The following is a 14598-nucleotide window of genomic DNA, read 5'->3' as shown; positions in this document are numbered from 1 at the left end:
GTTTACAGTTAAAACTTAAAACCAACAAAGGTCGGACTCAGACACCAACAACAATAGTTGGCAAATAAATGAAAACCGAAAATTGGGAAAGAAGAAAGGGCAGAAGCGGCATTCCAGTCGGCATCGGAGGTTGAACTTGCGGCGGAATTAAGAGGTGGCCAGGTGGATAGTATATATTAAAGTCGATGGACTCCAATTCGCACACCACCCAGTACCCACTGAACCGCTGGCCCTAAATCCCTCTTCTCCTTCTCTCTCTCTCAATTTTATTTCTCCCTTTCTGTTTTTTTTGAAAGAAAAAAAAAACGAAAAAGAAAGCTTTGATCGCGAACCCTAGAAACTACCGGAGCTGAAGCACCGCCGATCCCGAATGACGCAATAGCCTCCTCCGTCACCACCACCTCTCTGTACGTACCTCCCCGCTGCTTTGTTAAGCTGGTAAGCGCCGACGACGGTGGCGATGTACACGCGGTTTGGTTCCATTTCTGTTGAGTCTGATCTGAAAAAAAACGGTGCCGCTTTTTGTTTCGGAGATTTTGCAGTGTACTGAATCGAAATGTGGAAAGCTTTAGCTTATTCATCGGTTTTATAGCTTTTGAAAAAGTGGAGATCTGTTTTTGAATTTCATTTTGTTTTTTTTCTTTTTTATTTTGAAAATTTGAATTTACTGTGTGATTTTCGGTTGCGCATTATATTAGCAATTAGATGCTGTGAAATTTTGGTTTTTGAGGCGTGGGATTTGTGTGATTTAATCCTCACTAGTTATGTGTGAGAGGTAAGTAGCTCAGATCTGCTCTGATTTTCTATGCATGTGTGATTTTTCGGGGTTTGGATAGAGAGAGTAATGATTGTGTGACTGTAAATTAGAGGTATTTAAAGTTTGTTTCCATTAATTTTTACCCCGATGATTTTGGATTTCGCTGTTACTTTACTTTTCGGGGTTTCGTTTTGGTTAGTTAGCAATGATTGAAGCTCAGAATTTATGTGTCAAAATTTGAAGCAAGTTTCCGATTGTATTTTGTTGTTTTCGAAACGAAAAAAATATGCACAACTGCTGTAGGACACAAGCTTTTATCCTTCAACTGAAAAAAAAGCTTCATTTTTTAGTGACGTTTTTGATGACTTTCGGAATAGGAAGCTGTATTTTTGCCTGGGTGATTTGTAAGGACCGTTGATATTGTCAGTATCTCGTGGTTTTTGACATAAATTGCTAGACTTGCTTGCTGTTGATTTGGCTGGTGTTTTCTGTGGATTTAATTGGCCGGTACATCCAGTTCGTTTTGGAATATATGTATTGATGAGGTGTTTTTTTACTCTTGCAGTGTTCTGATTGGTGACTCTGGACTGTGATTAAAACTGTTATCATGGTTGCGACTGCTGCTACGTCGTCGTTTTTTCCGGTTCCTTCTCCCGACTCTGGCGCCAAGAATTCGAAGATCGGAAATGGGAATGGCAAGTTGGGACTGAAATCAAAATCTGCTGCGGCTGGTTTGCAGGTAAAGGCTAATGCTCAAGCCCCTCCGAAAATTAATGGAACTAGTGTTGGTTTGGCCACTGTCGGAAGTGGAAAGAATGGGGATGACACGCACGGACTTACGCAATCCCCTCCTGCACGGACTTTCATTAACCAGTTACCTGATTGGAGTATGCTCCTTGCTGCTATAACCACAATCTTCTTGGCAGCTGAAAAGCAATGGATGATGCTTGATTGGAAACCTAAGCGGGCCGATATGCTAATTGATCCGTTTGGTTTGGGAAGAATTGTTCAGGATGGTCTCGTATTCCGCCAGAACTTCTCCATTAGATCCTATGAAATAGGTGCTGATCGAACGGCTTCTATAGAGACGTTAATGAATCATTTACAGGTACTTGACATTTACAGTTTATTTTCTGCTGTATTTGAAGATGTTTTTGTTGGACACAGTTGTTGTTAGAAAGTGGCTTTCACGTTATTGAATTAGATTGCATCTTCTTATCTTATGAGGTTGCTTATGTATTACCTTCTTTTATCTCTGCAGGAAACAGCGCTTAATCATGTTAAAACTGCTGGCCTCTTAGGGGATGGCTTTGGTTCAACTCCAGAGATGTCCATAAGAAACCTGATATGGGTTGTAACCAAAATGCAGGTTAAGGTGGACCGCTATCCTACTTGGTACGTAAAAACTCCAAGCATGCATCTTGCTGTTTGACCAGTAAAGCCGAGTCTATTTATACAGTCACTCATTTATTTTTGGCCTAGCTTGTAAAGTACAGTATGCAATGGTTTGGAGTCTGGTCTTTTTTAGTATATTTTGGTCATGCTGTGGATTCTTGAAATTGGGAATATATGTCTTTGGCATCATTGGAAATCTGAGCGAATTACAGGAGCTGGGGAATACTTCTTTAACATTAGAATTTGATAGTCGCAAATAAAGATGACCATAGACCTTTAATAACTTGTGAGCTTTATTGAAAATCTGCATTCCGGCACTAATGAGTTGATGTAATTGACTATTTCACAATGCAGACCAACTGCTCAAAACCTTTAGTAAAAGGATAACTGTTTCAGGTTTAAACTATTTCTGGACCATATCTAGCTTACAAATCCTGCAGCCAAGTAGATTGGCCATTGTTGTTGAGTTGCATAGCATCTGTTAGTCAATTACGTTGTATAACCAACAATAAATGGCCATTTGTTATTTTCCTTCGACTTTCATCTGATGGACTTTAGTAAAATTTATGTTACAGGGGTGATGTTGTTCAAGTTGACACTTGGGTTAGTGCCTCTGGGAAGAATGGTATGCAGCGTGATTGGATTATCCATGATTGCAAAACAGGGCAGATTTTAACAAGAGCATCTAGGTATTTATTTTCTCCTTTTATCTTTACAAAAATATATGTTACAAATGTATTTGCAGATGTTGCAGAGTTTTTGACGCACTTATTGATTCGGGTTACGATGTATTTGCAGTGTGTGGGTGATGATGAATAAACTGACTAGGAGGCTTTCCAAGATACCTGATGAGGTTCGAGATGAAATAGAACCTTACTTTATGAATTCTCCTCCTGTTGTGGAGGAGGATGGCAGGAAGCTGCAGAAACTTGACGACAACACAGCGGACCATGTCCGTACTGGTTTAACTGTAAGTCAATCATCTTTGCTCATCATTCTTGTTCTTTTCCCTTAGCTGCTTTGTCATGATAACTATATTCGTATTAAATTCTTATTTGCAGCCCAGGTGGAGTGATCTGGATATCAACCAGCATGTCAACAATGTGAAGTACATTGGCTGGATCCTTGAGGTAGGTTGCTGATTCTGATCACCATTTGTTTGGTGCCTATAATTCTTATGAATGTTATAATTGAAACACTTGTTGCTACAGAGTGCTCCCTTGCCAATCTTGGAGAGCCATGAGCTTTCTTCTATGACTCTGGAGTATAGGAGGGAGTGTGGAAGGGACAGTGTGCTTCAGTCCCTGACTGCAGTGTCTGGTGCTGACATTGGGCATTTGGCAAGTACTGGCAATGTTGAGTGCCAGCACATGCTTCGACTCGAGGGTGGGTTGGAGATTGTGAGGGGAAGGACTGGTTGGAGGCCCAAAAAACCCAACAATCTTGGGATTATGAGTGGGCTTCCAGCAGAGAGCGGATAGTCCTGAAAGTAATGCTGGAATGAATGAGCTACAGTAATCTCTTCTTCCCGCTCGCCGTTTGCCTCCTTGCCGATTGCTTGTGTAGAGTTCTGCTCGTGTTTCTTGGATTCATACATGTTTCTTCTTTTTATATATATTGAAAGTAGTCCCATTGTAATTAGGCCTTGTGGTGCACTTCTCTCGCCATCTCCCTCGTTCGAAATAGCCTCAATTATGCTTTGCAGCTTTGGCCTAGTTGGTTTTTGCCTCCCAGAAATCCAGATGTATTGATTTTGTGCCACTTGGAACCCTAGCTGTATGGGAAACTACTCCAGGTATTATCCTGGTTAAACTGGGCAAGACATGTATATCTTTGGAATTCTTTCTAGTTAGATATGGAAAAATTATTTCATTGGTTCACATTTGGATCTTTTATGTTGGAAGTTAGCTCCATCTCCAAGTCACCACCTCTTATATATTGGGAAGTTAGCTCCACCTCCAAGTCATCACCAAGAAATAATCTTCATTTTTCACGGCTCTGAAACATGAATAGGTAGAAATTAGTTGCAACTCTCAAAAAAAGAAAAGGAAATTAGTTGCAACTCCCCACCTCAGAGCATGAGACCACATATGATTCGGCAACGGTCACGAGTGGGTAATGAATTGGAATTAAATGGTGCACGACACTTGCTGATTCACAAAGTTCAATTTCGGTGTGTGCCATATTTGGATATAAGAAAGGCACTGAATATGGTGCCTTGCCGCCTTGGGTTAGTACCTTGCACCTTCAAACCAACAGGATCAGCCGCCCCGCTGGAGGAAGGATGCCGCCAAGCGAAAGCCGGAGAAGGGACGTTGCTGCGGCCGGCGCGAAACTCTAGTTGCATTCTGGCAGTGTATGATAAAAAAAGTGAAGGTTGCGCGGAGAGATCCCAATACTTGTTACCAATAACATCTTGTTATTGAACTTGGAAATAATATTCTTGCATGACAATCCCCAGCTAGTGCGCAATCAAAGAGATTATTGAATCCCAAATTGGGGATATGTTGTGAAACATATGTTGTAGAATTGGTTAGAAGCTAACCATCTACACCTACTGTAGATTTTTTTTTTAGAAAACAAAACACTTACTCTAGATTAGGCAGCAATATCCCTTCTAAGTTCACTTGGGGGTCTGCCATTTTTAGAAAACCCATAGAATTATCTGTCCGAGGGCTCCATATTATTGCGTACTGCTCTGATAAGCCAACGATCGAATTGCATGACGGCTGAGCGCTTACTGAATAGTCCACTGAAACAAGTTTTCCTATATGGAGAAGGAAAGTTAGATTGACAAGTATTTTATAGGGTCGGGGAAAAAACCGAATTCGCTTGAAAACCAATCCGATCCATCCAGATTTCTTAATCGGATAACTGATAAATATTTGGGTTGAAAAAAGAAAAAAAACCGATCTGATCCGGTTAAAATCGGATTGGATACAGACCCGATCCGAATCATTTAATTTAATTACAAATATATTTTTTTTAATATACATGACACTTCATTATTGGTTGATGAATGAAAATTTGAACATATGGTTATGATAATTGATTTCATAATATAGTGACAAACTTATTCTTTAAATTTATTTTTGAAATTTGTATGTATAGAGTGCTTAGATAATTGAATCGCTTATACATCTTTAAATTTGAGTTTATAGACAAGATTTTTAATATTTGGGTTTTCACCAAAACCGATCCGATCCAAACCTATCCGAAAATTAAGATTGGTTGAACATCTAGATTAAGGTCTATAAAATTTGGATATTATTGGACAAAATAAATAAACGATTAATTCGAATTAGATATGAATTTACCCCAGATCCGAACCGAAATTCGAATGCCCAACCCTAGTATTTTATGCAATTTATGTGTGTAAACCAATATCAAGCAAACTCCAATCGATTCGCAATTTAAGATTCTTTGGGCTTTTGACCAGTGGCTACTTCCACTACTCATTGTGGACCTTATGGGACTTTATGGCTTGAAAAATAAAATAAAAATAGAAGTAAGCTGAACTGCTGAAGAGATTGCTGAATCCCAAATTGAAGATATGGAGCTTACATGGTGCTCTAATAAGCTACCGGTATCGGGGAGCTTGCGATTGCATGACGCCGGCTCTTAACACCATCCTCAAACACTTCTGTTTGGGTCACTAGCTCTCGTGACAAAGCTCGGCGATTTAAAATCTAAAATATAGTGATATTAGGTAAGTCATGCAAAGTTGTAGAATTTAGCAATGTGGTATATGAAAAACTTGTTACGCATTGGTTCTTCTATCATGACAATCCCCAATTAGTGCTCGAATCAAGGGGCTTAACCGCGCAAAACTAACGACAATCCTGGTTAAGATTCACATCAATCCAGCTAACTAATCTAGACTTGCTCTATATGTTGAGATGTGATTGTTAATTGGAAGACGTCTAATCCAATGAACCTAACCTTTCTCTTGCTCCTATACCTAATTGAGTCATGGTTTGTAATTAGATCCAATTGGTCAGATAAATTAGTTAAAGCTGTTACATTAAAGGCCAAATCTGTGTGCCGCTTGCTGGTTTTATCAGTGATCGATCATGATTCACAAGTTCTTGACTATTCACAGTACTAACATGAGAAACTTTATTAGGTAGTATGTACAAAGGTTTTAGAGGATGAAATGAAATGAAATAATACAAGCCACGGCTTCCCGACAATCCAACATTTGTCACATGCTTGTCGCCCTACTGCGTCTTCCTAATTTTTGGTTTGGAATCCCTTTTAGGTTAGTTCCTTGGCCACTTCATTTTCTTAACGTTGATAAGGATCCAAGCTTAATTACTAACACGTCTTATTTCTAATTTGATATACATTCTAGACTTATTCGGATTACGTATATATGATTCTTTTCTTTTTTAGATATGTAAAACTTTGTTATTCGGATTAGGTTTGGTCTAAAAATACTGCTTACTATATGGAGAAATTAAATGGAAAGATGGAATATTGAAGCCCTTCACGAGTGATATTTGACCTAGCCCGGAATCTTTATCACTGTGTAAGTACGCATGCAATAGTAGGAATAGAGATACAAGCTTTGAAGTTTAAATATCCTTGAACTTGCATTTGAATATCCTTGAACATGCATTTGAATTCAAATGCATATATATATATATATATATAGTTCATATCCAGAATGAAGCTTCATTATGAAATTACAGAGTGAAGTTCCAATTTTGGCACACTTTTCGGTCAATTGTTTTCATCATAAGTGATTCAATATTTAGGTATGTTATTCAATATCATCTCTACAAAGTTTCATTTAATTCGACAATGGTTTGAGCTTTTAAAATTGAGATTTACACGAACGGTTCATGTTGAACAATTTTAATTCATTCATTGATTTAATCTAATTTCAATATATTAACGATGTCCGAATTGGATGAAATTTTGTAGAGATGATCTTGAATAACATACCTAAATATTGAATCACTTATGATGAAAATATTTGACCGAAAAATGTGTTAAAATTGGAAATTCACTCTTTAATTTCAGAGTGAAGCTTCACTCTGGATAGAGACTATATATTAATATATATATATATATATAGCCCGTCTTGGCTGTGGAGGTTCGCACCACTGTTTTGGTGCAGATTTCTATTTTTACACCACTTTTCGATCGAATTTTCTAATCTCCACCGTCTAGTATCTAGATAATATTGCGTAGATCATCTCTGCAAAATTTCAGCCAATTTGGTGATCGTTAAGACCCTCAAAATTGCGTTTTTCTGTTAAAAACATGAACGGTTCATGTTTGACAGAATTCAGTCCGTCCATTTGTTTTTCAATTTTGAGGGTCTTAACGATCACCAAATTTGCTGAAATTTTGCAGAGATGATCTACGCAATATTATATAGATATTAGACGGTGGAGATGAGAAAATTCGATCGAAAAGTGGTATAAAAATGGAAATCTGCACCAAAACCATTGGTGCGGACCTCCTTATTTGAGAATATATATATATATATGAGTCTGGCTCATGTGGAAATTCCTTGTATAACTAAACAAACACAATTCCAGCCTATAAAAAATGTACTAGTACGACTGTTTATATATATTGGCCGAGAGTGACAGGAAACGGATACCGATTGAATGTACCGACAGAGGGCACAAACTTCTAATCCGCTGCTGCCAAAAAGATTCAAAACAACCGTAAGTAGTGGTTCCTTACCGACCACACGCGCCCCTTCCATTGGCTTTCTTTCTTCTAGCTTATGATCGATCTATTTATGTCTAATAGATGCAAACTGTCCATCTCAGTATAGTAGAGTTGCAGGTTTGAATCTGATACGTACGTACCAGACCAGTAGTTCAGAACAAGGAGCAAACCCTAAGCCGTGCTTACAGCTTACAGCCTTACACTAACGTACCGTACGGACCTAACCAGTGCGTGAATGACGGACTGATTACTCGCCGGAAAGCTAGATGACGTCAACGACTGAACGTGTGGAAGAGATGATGAGTTATGAGGACACTGAGCTGACCTTGGGACTACCTGGTGGCGGAAATCGTGGTTATTCGACTACTGGTGTAGTGGTTTTCGGAGAGTTGATGAAGAGCTCGATGAATCGCGGGTGCATGGAGACCATTGATGATCCTAACAACCTTGACCTGGAAAGCTGTCATGGCAAGCATCGTGGCCAAGCTAAAGTGGACGATGAGCAGTCGACTGGAGCAGCTAAGTGCTCTTCCAGTAGTAGTACCACTACTGCCGTGAAAGCTCCAAATGAAAAGTACGTAATTCTATGTGTTTTGGTTTGTATGTGTGTATTAATAGTTATTCTTAACTTTTAACCATAGCGTTTGTGTACATGTGTATGGTGGGAAATTGAAGGGATCCAGCAGTTGGGTGGCCGCCGGTGAGATCGACAAGGAATAAGGCCTTGGACTCCAAGAACTTAAAGAACATCAGCAGCAGTAAGCATGTGAAAGTGGGTGCTGATGGAGCTCCTTACTTGAGGAAAGTAGATTTAGAGATGTATACAAGTTATGAGGAGTTATTAATAGCCTTGGAGAAAATTTTCATTTCCTTCACCGTAAACGGTGAGCGACTACGTACTAAGCTAGAACTTGCATATAATAAACTACTTATTGCATGAAGTGTATATATGTATGTATATAGATTAATAATATTTTGTTAATTAGTGGTATTATGACTCAATTAATGCTTAATACAGGGAACAAGTACATGGAGGATGATAGGAAGCAACAGGTGCTTCTTATGAAACCTGCAGCAGTGAATGGCACAGCGGAATATGATCAGTATGCGGTGACATATGAAGATAAGGATAACGACTGGATGTTAGTTGGAGACGTTCCTTGGAAGTAAGCTATAGATAGTGCAACACTATTTCATTGATTTCTTGTATAACATATTTTCGTAAATTTAGCTGATGATCGATCAAGATCAGGGAACTGAAATATAGTATTGCTGGGTGCAGAATGTTTAAGGAATCATGCAAACGTATCCGGTTAATGAGAAGTTCAGAAGCTGCAGTCAGAAATTGATAGACTCCAGTCGATCGTTGATCACAAAATACATCATATATGGGACCAGAGACGTCCCTACTTCCACTCTTAATATCTTCTGTGCTCATTAATTAAAGAATCTGATCATCATTGTACTTTTTACTAATGTTTTACAGTACGTAGTGTCTACAATTCTACATTGTTAATACTAAATACTTGCACTGATATCGATTCTTTTTTTTTTGGGGTCAAGACACTGATATCGATTCAGTGATTGCTTTTTGGGAGTATAATTTGCTTAAAACACGGTCCTAAATTATGTATGATATATAGTGGTTCTGTGTAAAAGTGATCGTGTGAACCTGGTTTTAGAACAATCTATTCTGTCAAATATAATTGCTATCGTTTATATTAGTTCACAGTTGAACGACTTGTGTCATAATGTCTTGCAGTGGTGGTTCTTCATCAAATATTTACTTGCCTTAGCTTTTCAGCCTCAAATTTTCCTGTGAAATGAGTCGAAGAGTCCCATGGCCCTATCTTTGATTCATGAATGTAACATTAAACTCGTATGTGTATGTCCAAGAGGTTGAATAGCTATATGAAAGTGAAGATTACGGCATTAACATTCACATGATTTTTACTGTGTTTTGGATTTTATTTACTGTAACAAAAAATTTATCTGATAGAAGCAGATTTATGTAAACTCGTAAGGCAATTATTGGAGCTCCAAACCCGGCCTGAGTTACCTGATAAACTGCTTAATCCAAATTAGCCAATGCAAATTCCATAAGAATTTACAAGGAAATGTTAAGTGGACCATTTGATCCTTCTCTTCTCTTGGTGCTCTGATTCGATTTTCTCCTGTAATTAATCAATTTGATCTTGGCTTTCATGCTATGCATATTTAATTATGTTTTCCCCGTTACCAACTTATTAAGGGACACCCTGTTCCTGCGGGTCTAGGTACAACAAGAAGTATGGGACTCACTGCAGGCTCTTTGTTTTTGTCATTTTGCTATCATGTTGATTCCATCATTGATTCATTGTTTTTCTGAACATGTTAATCAAAGATTAACACTTTGCTTAAATTTTCTGAGGACCATGGATTGCCCATAATGATGACACCAAGTATCATTATGGTTGCTTTTTCTTTGGTTGGAATTGAAGACTAGATTGTTGATTAAACAAAATATATTTCATCAGTTAAAGGCGCGTCAACTCAAGATAAATTCAGTACATGTGACATGTAGAAAATAGTCACTTATTTAACTGTTTAAATTTTTAGAATTTTAACGTATACTACTCGTTTAAACAAAATATATCTCATTAGTTAAAGACGCAACAACTCAACATTAATTTTAGATAAATGTATGACATGCCGAATTTTAGACGCAACAACTCATTTAACCGTTTAAATTTTCAGAGATTTGACATATACTACTTGCTGAATTAGACGGATTTACATAAATCTAAGCCTACCTAAAATCTAATTACTTTTTTTTTTAGGATAATGAAAAGAAATCAGTAGAACCATGGATAACAAACAGGGTCGGGTGCTTCCTGCTACAAATAAGGCTGCCATGGGCAACCCCACATAGTGCAATAATAGCAAAAGCTGAAAATCCATCTCGGATCTTATTCATCTCAGCCAAACATAGCTTCAGAATATTGTCAATTTCTTTTTCCTCTTCCTACCAACTGAACTGAACGTCTGAACCCCCAAGTTATAAGCTTTATATTTTATTCTCATTCTGTGTAAACTATATTTCCTTTTACCTATTTTGTGTTGGTGAAGAGTGGAGAGTGGTGCCTGCAATTTTCTCAGAAAATGCCACACCGTCTCTCATCTCTTCATTCGAGGAAGACCTCTTATTCATCTTCCATGGAGGTCAGAGTTGAGAGAGCTTAAGCTTCTTGGTCCAACTTCAACAACAGGGGGCATCATTCATTTTTATAGATCGATATCATTTCAAAAGGTGAAAGCTTTCACATCCAAACACGCCCTTTCTCTTCTCTGCCTTGTGTGTTTTTTTGTTGTTTTGGTTTTAAAGTAAAGTCATTTGCTTTCTCACCCAAGATTTGGTGGGTAGTTTTGAGGCTATCATGAGCTCCTCCTCTGCTTCTCTGCTTTGCTGAAAAAGGGTCTCTCTCTCTCTCTCTCTCTGCTGTTTCTTCACTCATACGTTCACACCCAGAAGCTCAAATTACAGGTATCTTTCCTTATTTGATGTTCATTGTAGCTAACTCCATAGACCCAAGTTTACTTTTTTTTAAAAAAAAACTTGAAAACATTAACTTTATTGTATGCATTGTATAGATCAAGGCCAGGTTTTGGTTTTCAAGAGGGTTCTGGGATAAGTATGATCTGGGGTTGGTTCTTAGTTTTTCATATGTACTGTGGTGTAGATCCATTTTTGTAGTTTAGTTCATTTTTGGGTTCTCATTTTCTTATTCCAGATCTGGATTTCAGTGGTTTCTGTTCCAAAATCTAACAACTTTCCTGCATTTGGTATTTTGAATGATTATTGCCAAAATGAGCCTTGTATCTGTAACTTGCTATTTCCAAGACTGAAGTATTTATGAGTACAAAGATGATTCATGTTTTGAATTTCACTTGAAGTTTGATCTGAGTTTAGCATTTCTGGTTTTGATAAAGAATGTGGTCATTCAGATAGATGATCTTGTCCCAACTATGGTTTGAAGGTTCCTTTTGAGTTGATTTACAGTCCATAAGCTCTCACTGAAGATATTCAGTTAATTGCAATGAGAGACTTTTCTGGAAAATCAGGATGCTCGATTATCTTAGCCTTGTTAGGTGGTGTTCTTCTTGCTCTGGTGTAACTCCGCTGTGGAGTTTCTATATTGGTTTTAACAAACTTAGTTTTCATCGTCTAGTTGGACATGGTAGCTACTGTGTTCGAGGTTAATCTAATGGAAAGCTGTAGATAAACTAGGGTAGCCCGAAATCTGTTGTAATCAGCAATTTATAAGCTGACCATTCTCTTGTTCTCATGGATGTATTGACTTGATTGTGCCTATGACATTAAACCAAGTTAAATTTTCGCTGATTATGTAGGACTCCAACATGCTGAAGCAAATTCTGAGCAAGTTTCCTCGCAAGCCAAAGTCAGAGTCACTAGATTCCACTGGGAGTGATTCTGGCAACAATAGTCCCAACTTGGGCAGTGGTTTCCAATGTACAATTGGTGGGAGTTCTCTTACAAGCAAATTAAATGTCGTCAAACGGGTGTCTTCAGCTGTTTTCCCAGCAAGCATTGCTGCTGGACCAGAGGTAGTCGAGCCTCATCTGTCTTTCAAAGAGGTTTCAAATCCACAGAAGCAGAATCTGTTTATCAGTAAGTTGAATGTCTGCTGCGAGATTGTTGATTCTAGTGATCCAGGCAAGCAAGATCTTAAGCGTGAAACATTGATTGAACTAGTTGATTTTGTTTCTTCTGGATCTGCAAAGTTTACTGAACCAGCAATATCTGCCATGTGTAAAATGTGTGCCACCAACCTGTTTAGAGTCTTCCCACCCAAGTACCGATCTAATTTTACTGGTGGTGAAACTGAAGATGAAGAACCTATGTTTGATCCTGCTTGGTCACATCTGCAAATTGTGTATGATCTACTGGTTCGGTTTATCAGTTACAATTCACTTGACCTAAAGGTGGCGAAAAAGCATATAGATCATTCTTTTATCGTACGATTACTTGACCTCTTTGATTCTGAGGACCCAAGAGAAAGAGACTGCTTGAAAACTATTCTGCATAGGATCTATGGAAAATTCATGGTGCATAGACCTTTCATACGAAAAGCTGTCAGCAATATCATATATCGTTTTGTTTTTGAAACTGAAAGGCATAATGGCATGTCTGAGCTGTTGGAGATTTTTGGGAGTGTGATTAGTGGGTTTGCTTTACCATTGAAGGAGGAGCACAAGATATTTTTGTGGAGGGCTCTGATTCCTCTACACAAACCAAAATCAGTGGGTATTTATCACCAGCAATTGACATATTGTGTTGTACAGTTTATAGAGAAGGACCCGAAGTTGACGGGTACTGTAATAAAGGGATTGTTGAAGTACTGGCCAGTAACAAATAGCCAGAAGGAGTTGATGTTTCTAAGTGAGTTAGAAGAGGTTTTGGAAATGACTAGCATGGATGAGTTCCAAAAGGTCATGGTCCCTCTTTTCCGAAGAATTAGATGCTGTCTCAACAGTTCCCATTACCAGGTAATTTGATCCCGTATTGCCATCATAGCACTAGGTTTTGTAATTTTTCACCATGTTTGGAGATATTCAGTAGCATCCCAATTTAGGGATCATGATGAAGATATTGCCGATGCCATTTTCATCCCTTTCCTCTGTTTTCTTCCTATATCAGGTGGCTGAGCGAGCCCACTTGCTATGGAACAATGAGCACATCCTCAACCTTATAGGGCATAACCGCCAGGTGATTTTGCCACTTGTCTTCCCAGCTATTGAGCGGAACACCCAAAATCACTGGAATCAAGCAGTACTCAACCTGACAATGAATGTGAGGAAGATGTTCTGCGAGATGGATGAGGAGCTGGTACTTGCCTGCCAATGTAAGTTGGAGGAGGAACATATAAAGTCAAATTCTGCAGCTGAGAAGCGAAGGTTAACCTGGGAGCGCTTGGAAACTGCTGCTGGCGTCCAACCTGTTGTAGCGTGTAACTTCTTATCTCCCATCAAGCCTTCTAGTTGTCCTGTTGTCTTCTAATCTCCCTAGTAACAGGATTGTGGTGACAGCTCTGATTGAGTACTAGGAATCAGCTGTGAGTTGGATGGACAAAGTTTGGGATAACAAAGAGTTGCATTAGTAGTAGTGCCTGGATGTTGTTTTGAATTTTGTTGATGGTAAATTTCCTGTGCTGAAGCTTGTGGCAGACTGCCCTCTGGCTTGTCGCCCTTTGGCTTGTCGTTGTGTTTGTTGACACATCTTTCGTAAGTTGCATTATATTTTTCGTGATCATGCTTATGAATATTAAGCCATTGGCTTTCAAATGCCAATAGAAGATCGATGTATAGCTAAAATTATTGTTCCTTTTCCCATTCGAACATTTTTGTGTTACATTTATGCACCGTATTTTTAGCTGGGTATGGAGTTGAGATTAGAACATAAAACCGAATGTTGTTACCATGAATTGACAACTTGCTCAAATCTGTTCTTCGTGTTATTTAATCTGGTTTTGCTTGCTGTTAGGTTCTGTTCTGTTATGAACCAAGTGCTGCAGCATATGATAATTCAATTCATCATCATCTGCAATCCGTGTTGAAACGGAATCATACAGCTGTACGAAAATAATTAAAAGAGAAGAGTAGGTGTTGCTGCTATTGACTTGTATCTTGGTTTGGAGGGTACTGAGGATTGGAATCCAAAGGGCATCACTGAGTCTCATGCATGACGTGAGTCTCAC

The 14598-nt window shown here is 38.5% G+C and overlaps 2 protein-coding genes and 1 pseudogene across 4 annotated transcripts; all 3 read left to right on the top strand.

The window, feature by feature from the left end:
* Positions 1 to 270: 270 nt before the first annotated feature.
* On the top strand, positions 271 to 4032 carry LOC126796486 (palmitoyl-acyl carrier protein thioesterase, chloroplastic). The gene is made up of 7 exons (XM_050523330.1): positions 271 to 438; positions 1323 to 1865; positions 2019 to 2152; positions 2728 to 2841; positions 2951 to 3122; positions 3214 to 3282; positions 3364 to 4032. Exons 2-7 carry the CDS (start codon positions 1365 to 1367, stop codon positions 3631 to 3633), a joined length of 1260 nt encoding a protein of 419 aa, XP_050379287.1. The 5' UTR covers positions 271 to 438; positions 1323 to 1364; the 3' UTR covers positions 3634 to 4032.
* A 1859-nt stretch (positions 4033 to 5891) lies between these two features.
* On the top strand, positions 5892 to 9278 carry LOC126792969 (auxin-responsive protein IAA1-like; annotated as a pseudogene).
* Positions 9279 to 10750: 1472 nt separating this feature from the next.
* On the top strand, positions 10751 to 14013 carry LOC126797847 (serine/threonine protein phosphatase 2A 57 kDa regulatory subunit B' kappa isoform-like). 3 transcript variants are annotated; one of them, XM_050524592.1, is made up of 4 exons: positions 10751 to 11132; positions 11247 to 11366; positions 12233 to 13390; positions 13542 to 14013. In XM_050524592.1, the coding sequence occupies exons 3-4, from the start codon at positions 12242 to 12244 to the stop codon at positions 13899 to 13901; spliced, it is 1509 nt and encodes a 502-aa protein (XP_050380549.1). In that variant the 5' UTR covers positions 10751 to 11132; positions 11247 to 11366; positions 12233 to 12241; the 3' UTR covers positions 13902 to 14013. The 3 variants fall into 3 exon arrangements, with proteins under 3 accessions (XP_050380549.1, XP_050380557.1, XP_050380539.1); XM_050524600.1 differs by having other exon boundaries at positions 11234 to 11366; XM_050524582.1 differs by having other exon boundaries at positions 10751 to 11366.
* The last annotated feature ends 585 nt before the right edge of the window (positions 14014 to 14598 follow it).

The sequence above is a fragment of the Argentina anserina genome, chromosome 1 (genome assembly GCF_933775445.1).
Source record: "Argentina anserina chromosome 1, drPotAnse1.1, whole genome shotgun sequence".
Classification (NCBI taxonomy): domain Eukaryota; kingdom Viridiplantae; phylum Streptophyta; class Magnoliopsida; order Rosales; family Rosaceae; genus Argentina; species Argentina anserina.
Note: the sequence above shows the minus strand (reverse complement) of the source record. Positions and strands in the feature narration are given on the sequence as shown.

What these genes read in the sequence shown, in the direction of transcription:
- LOC126796486 (XM_050523330.1), top strand. Translation starts at nt 1,365, where the DNA reads ATGGTTGCGACTGCTGCTACGTCGTCGTTTTTTCCGGTTCCTTCTCCC. An exon ending in CGTTAATGAATCATTTACAG is followed by an intron (nt 1,866 to 2,018) that starts GTACTTGACATT and finishes TTATCTCTGCAG; the next exon opens with GAAACAGCGCTTAATCATGT. An exon ending in GTGGACCGCTATCCTACTTG is followed by an intron (nt 2,153 to 2,727) that starts GTACGTAAAAAC and finishes TTTATGTTACAG; the next exon opens with GGGTGATGTTGTTCAAGTTG.
- LOC126797847 (XM_050524592.1), top strand. Translation starts at nt 12,242, where the DNA reads ATGCTGAAGCAAATTCTGAGCAAGTTTCCTCGCAAGCCAAAGTCAGAG. An exon ending in TCAACAGTTCCCATTACCAG is followed by an intron (nt 13,391 to 13,541) that starts GTAATTTGATCC and finishes TTCCTATATCAG; the next exon opens with GTGGCTGAGCGAGCCCACTT.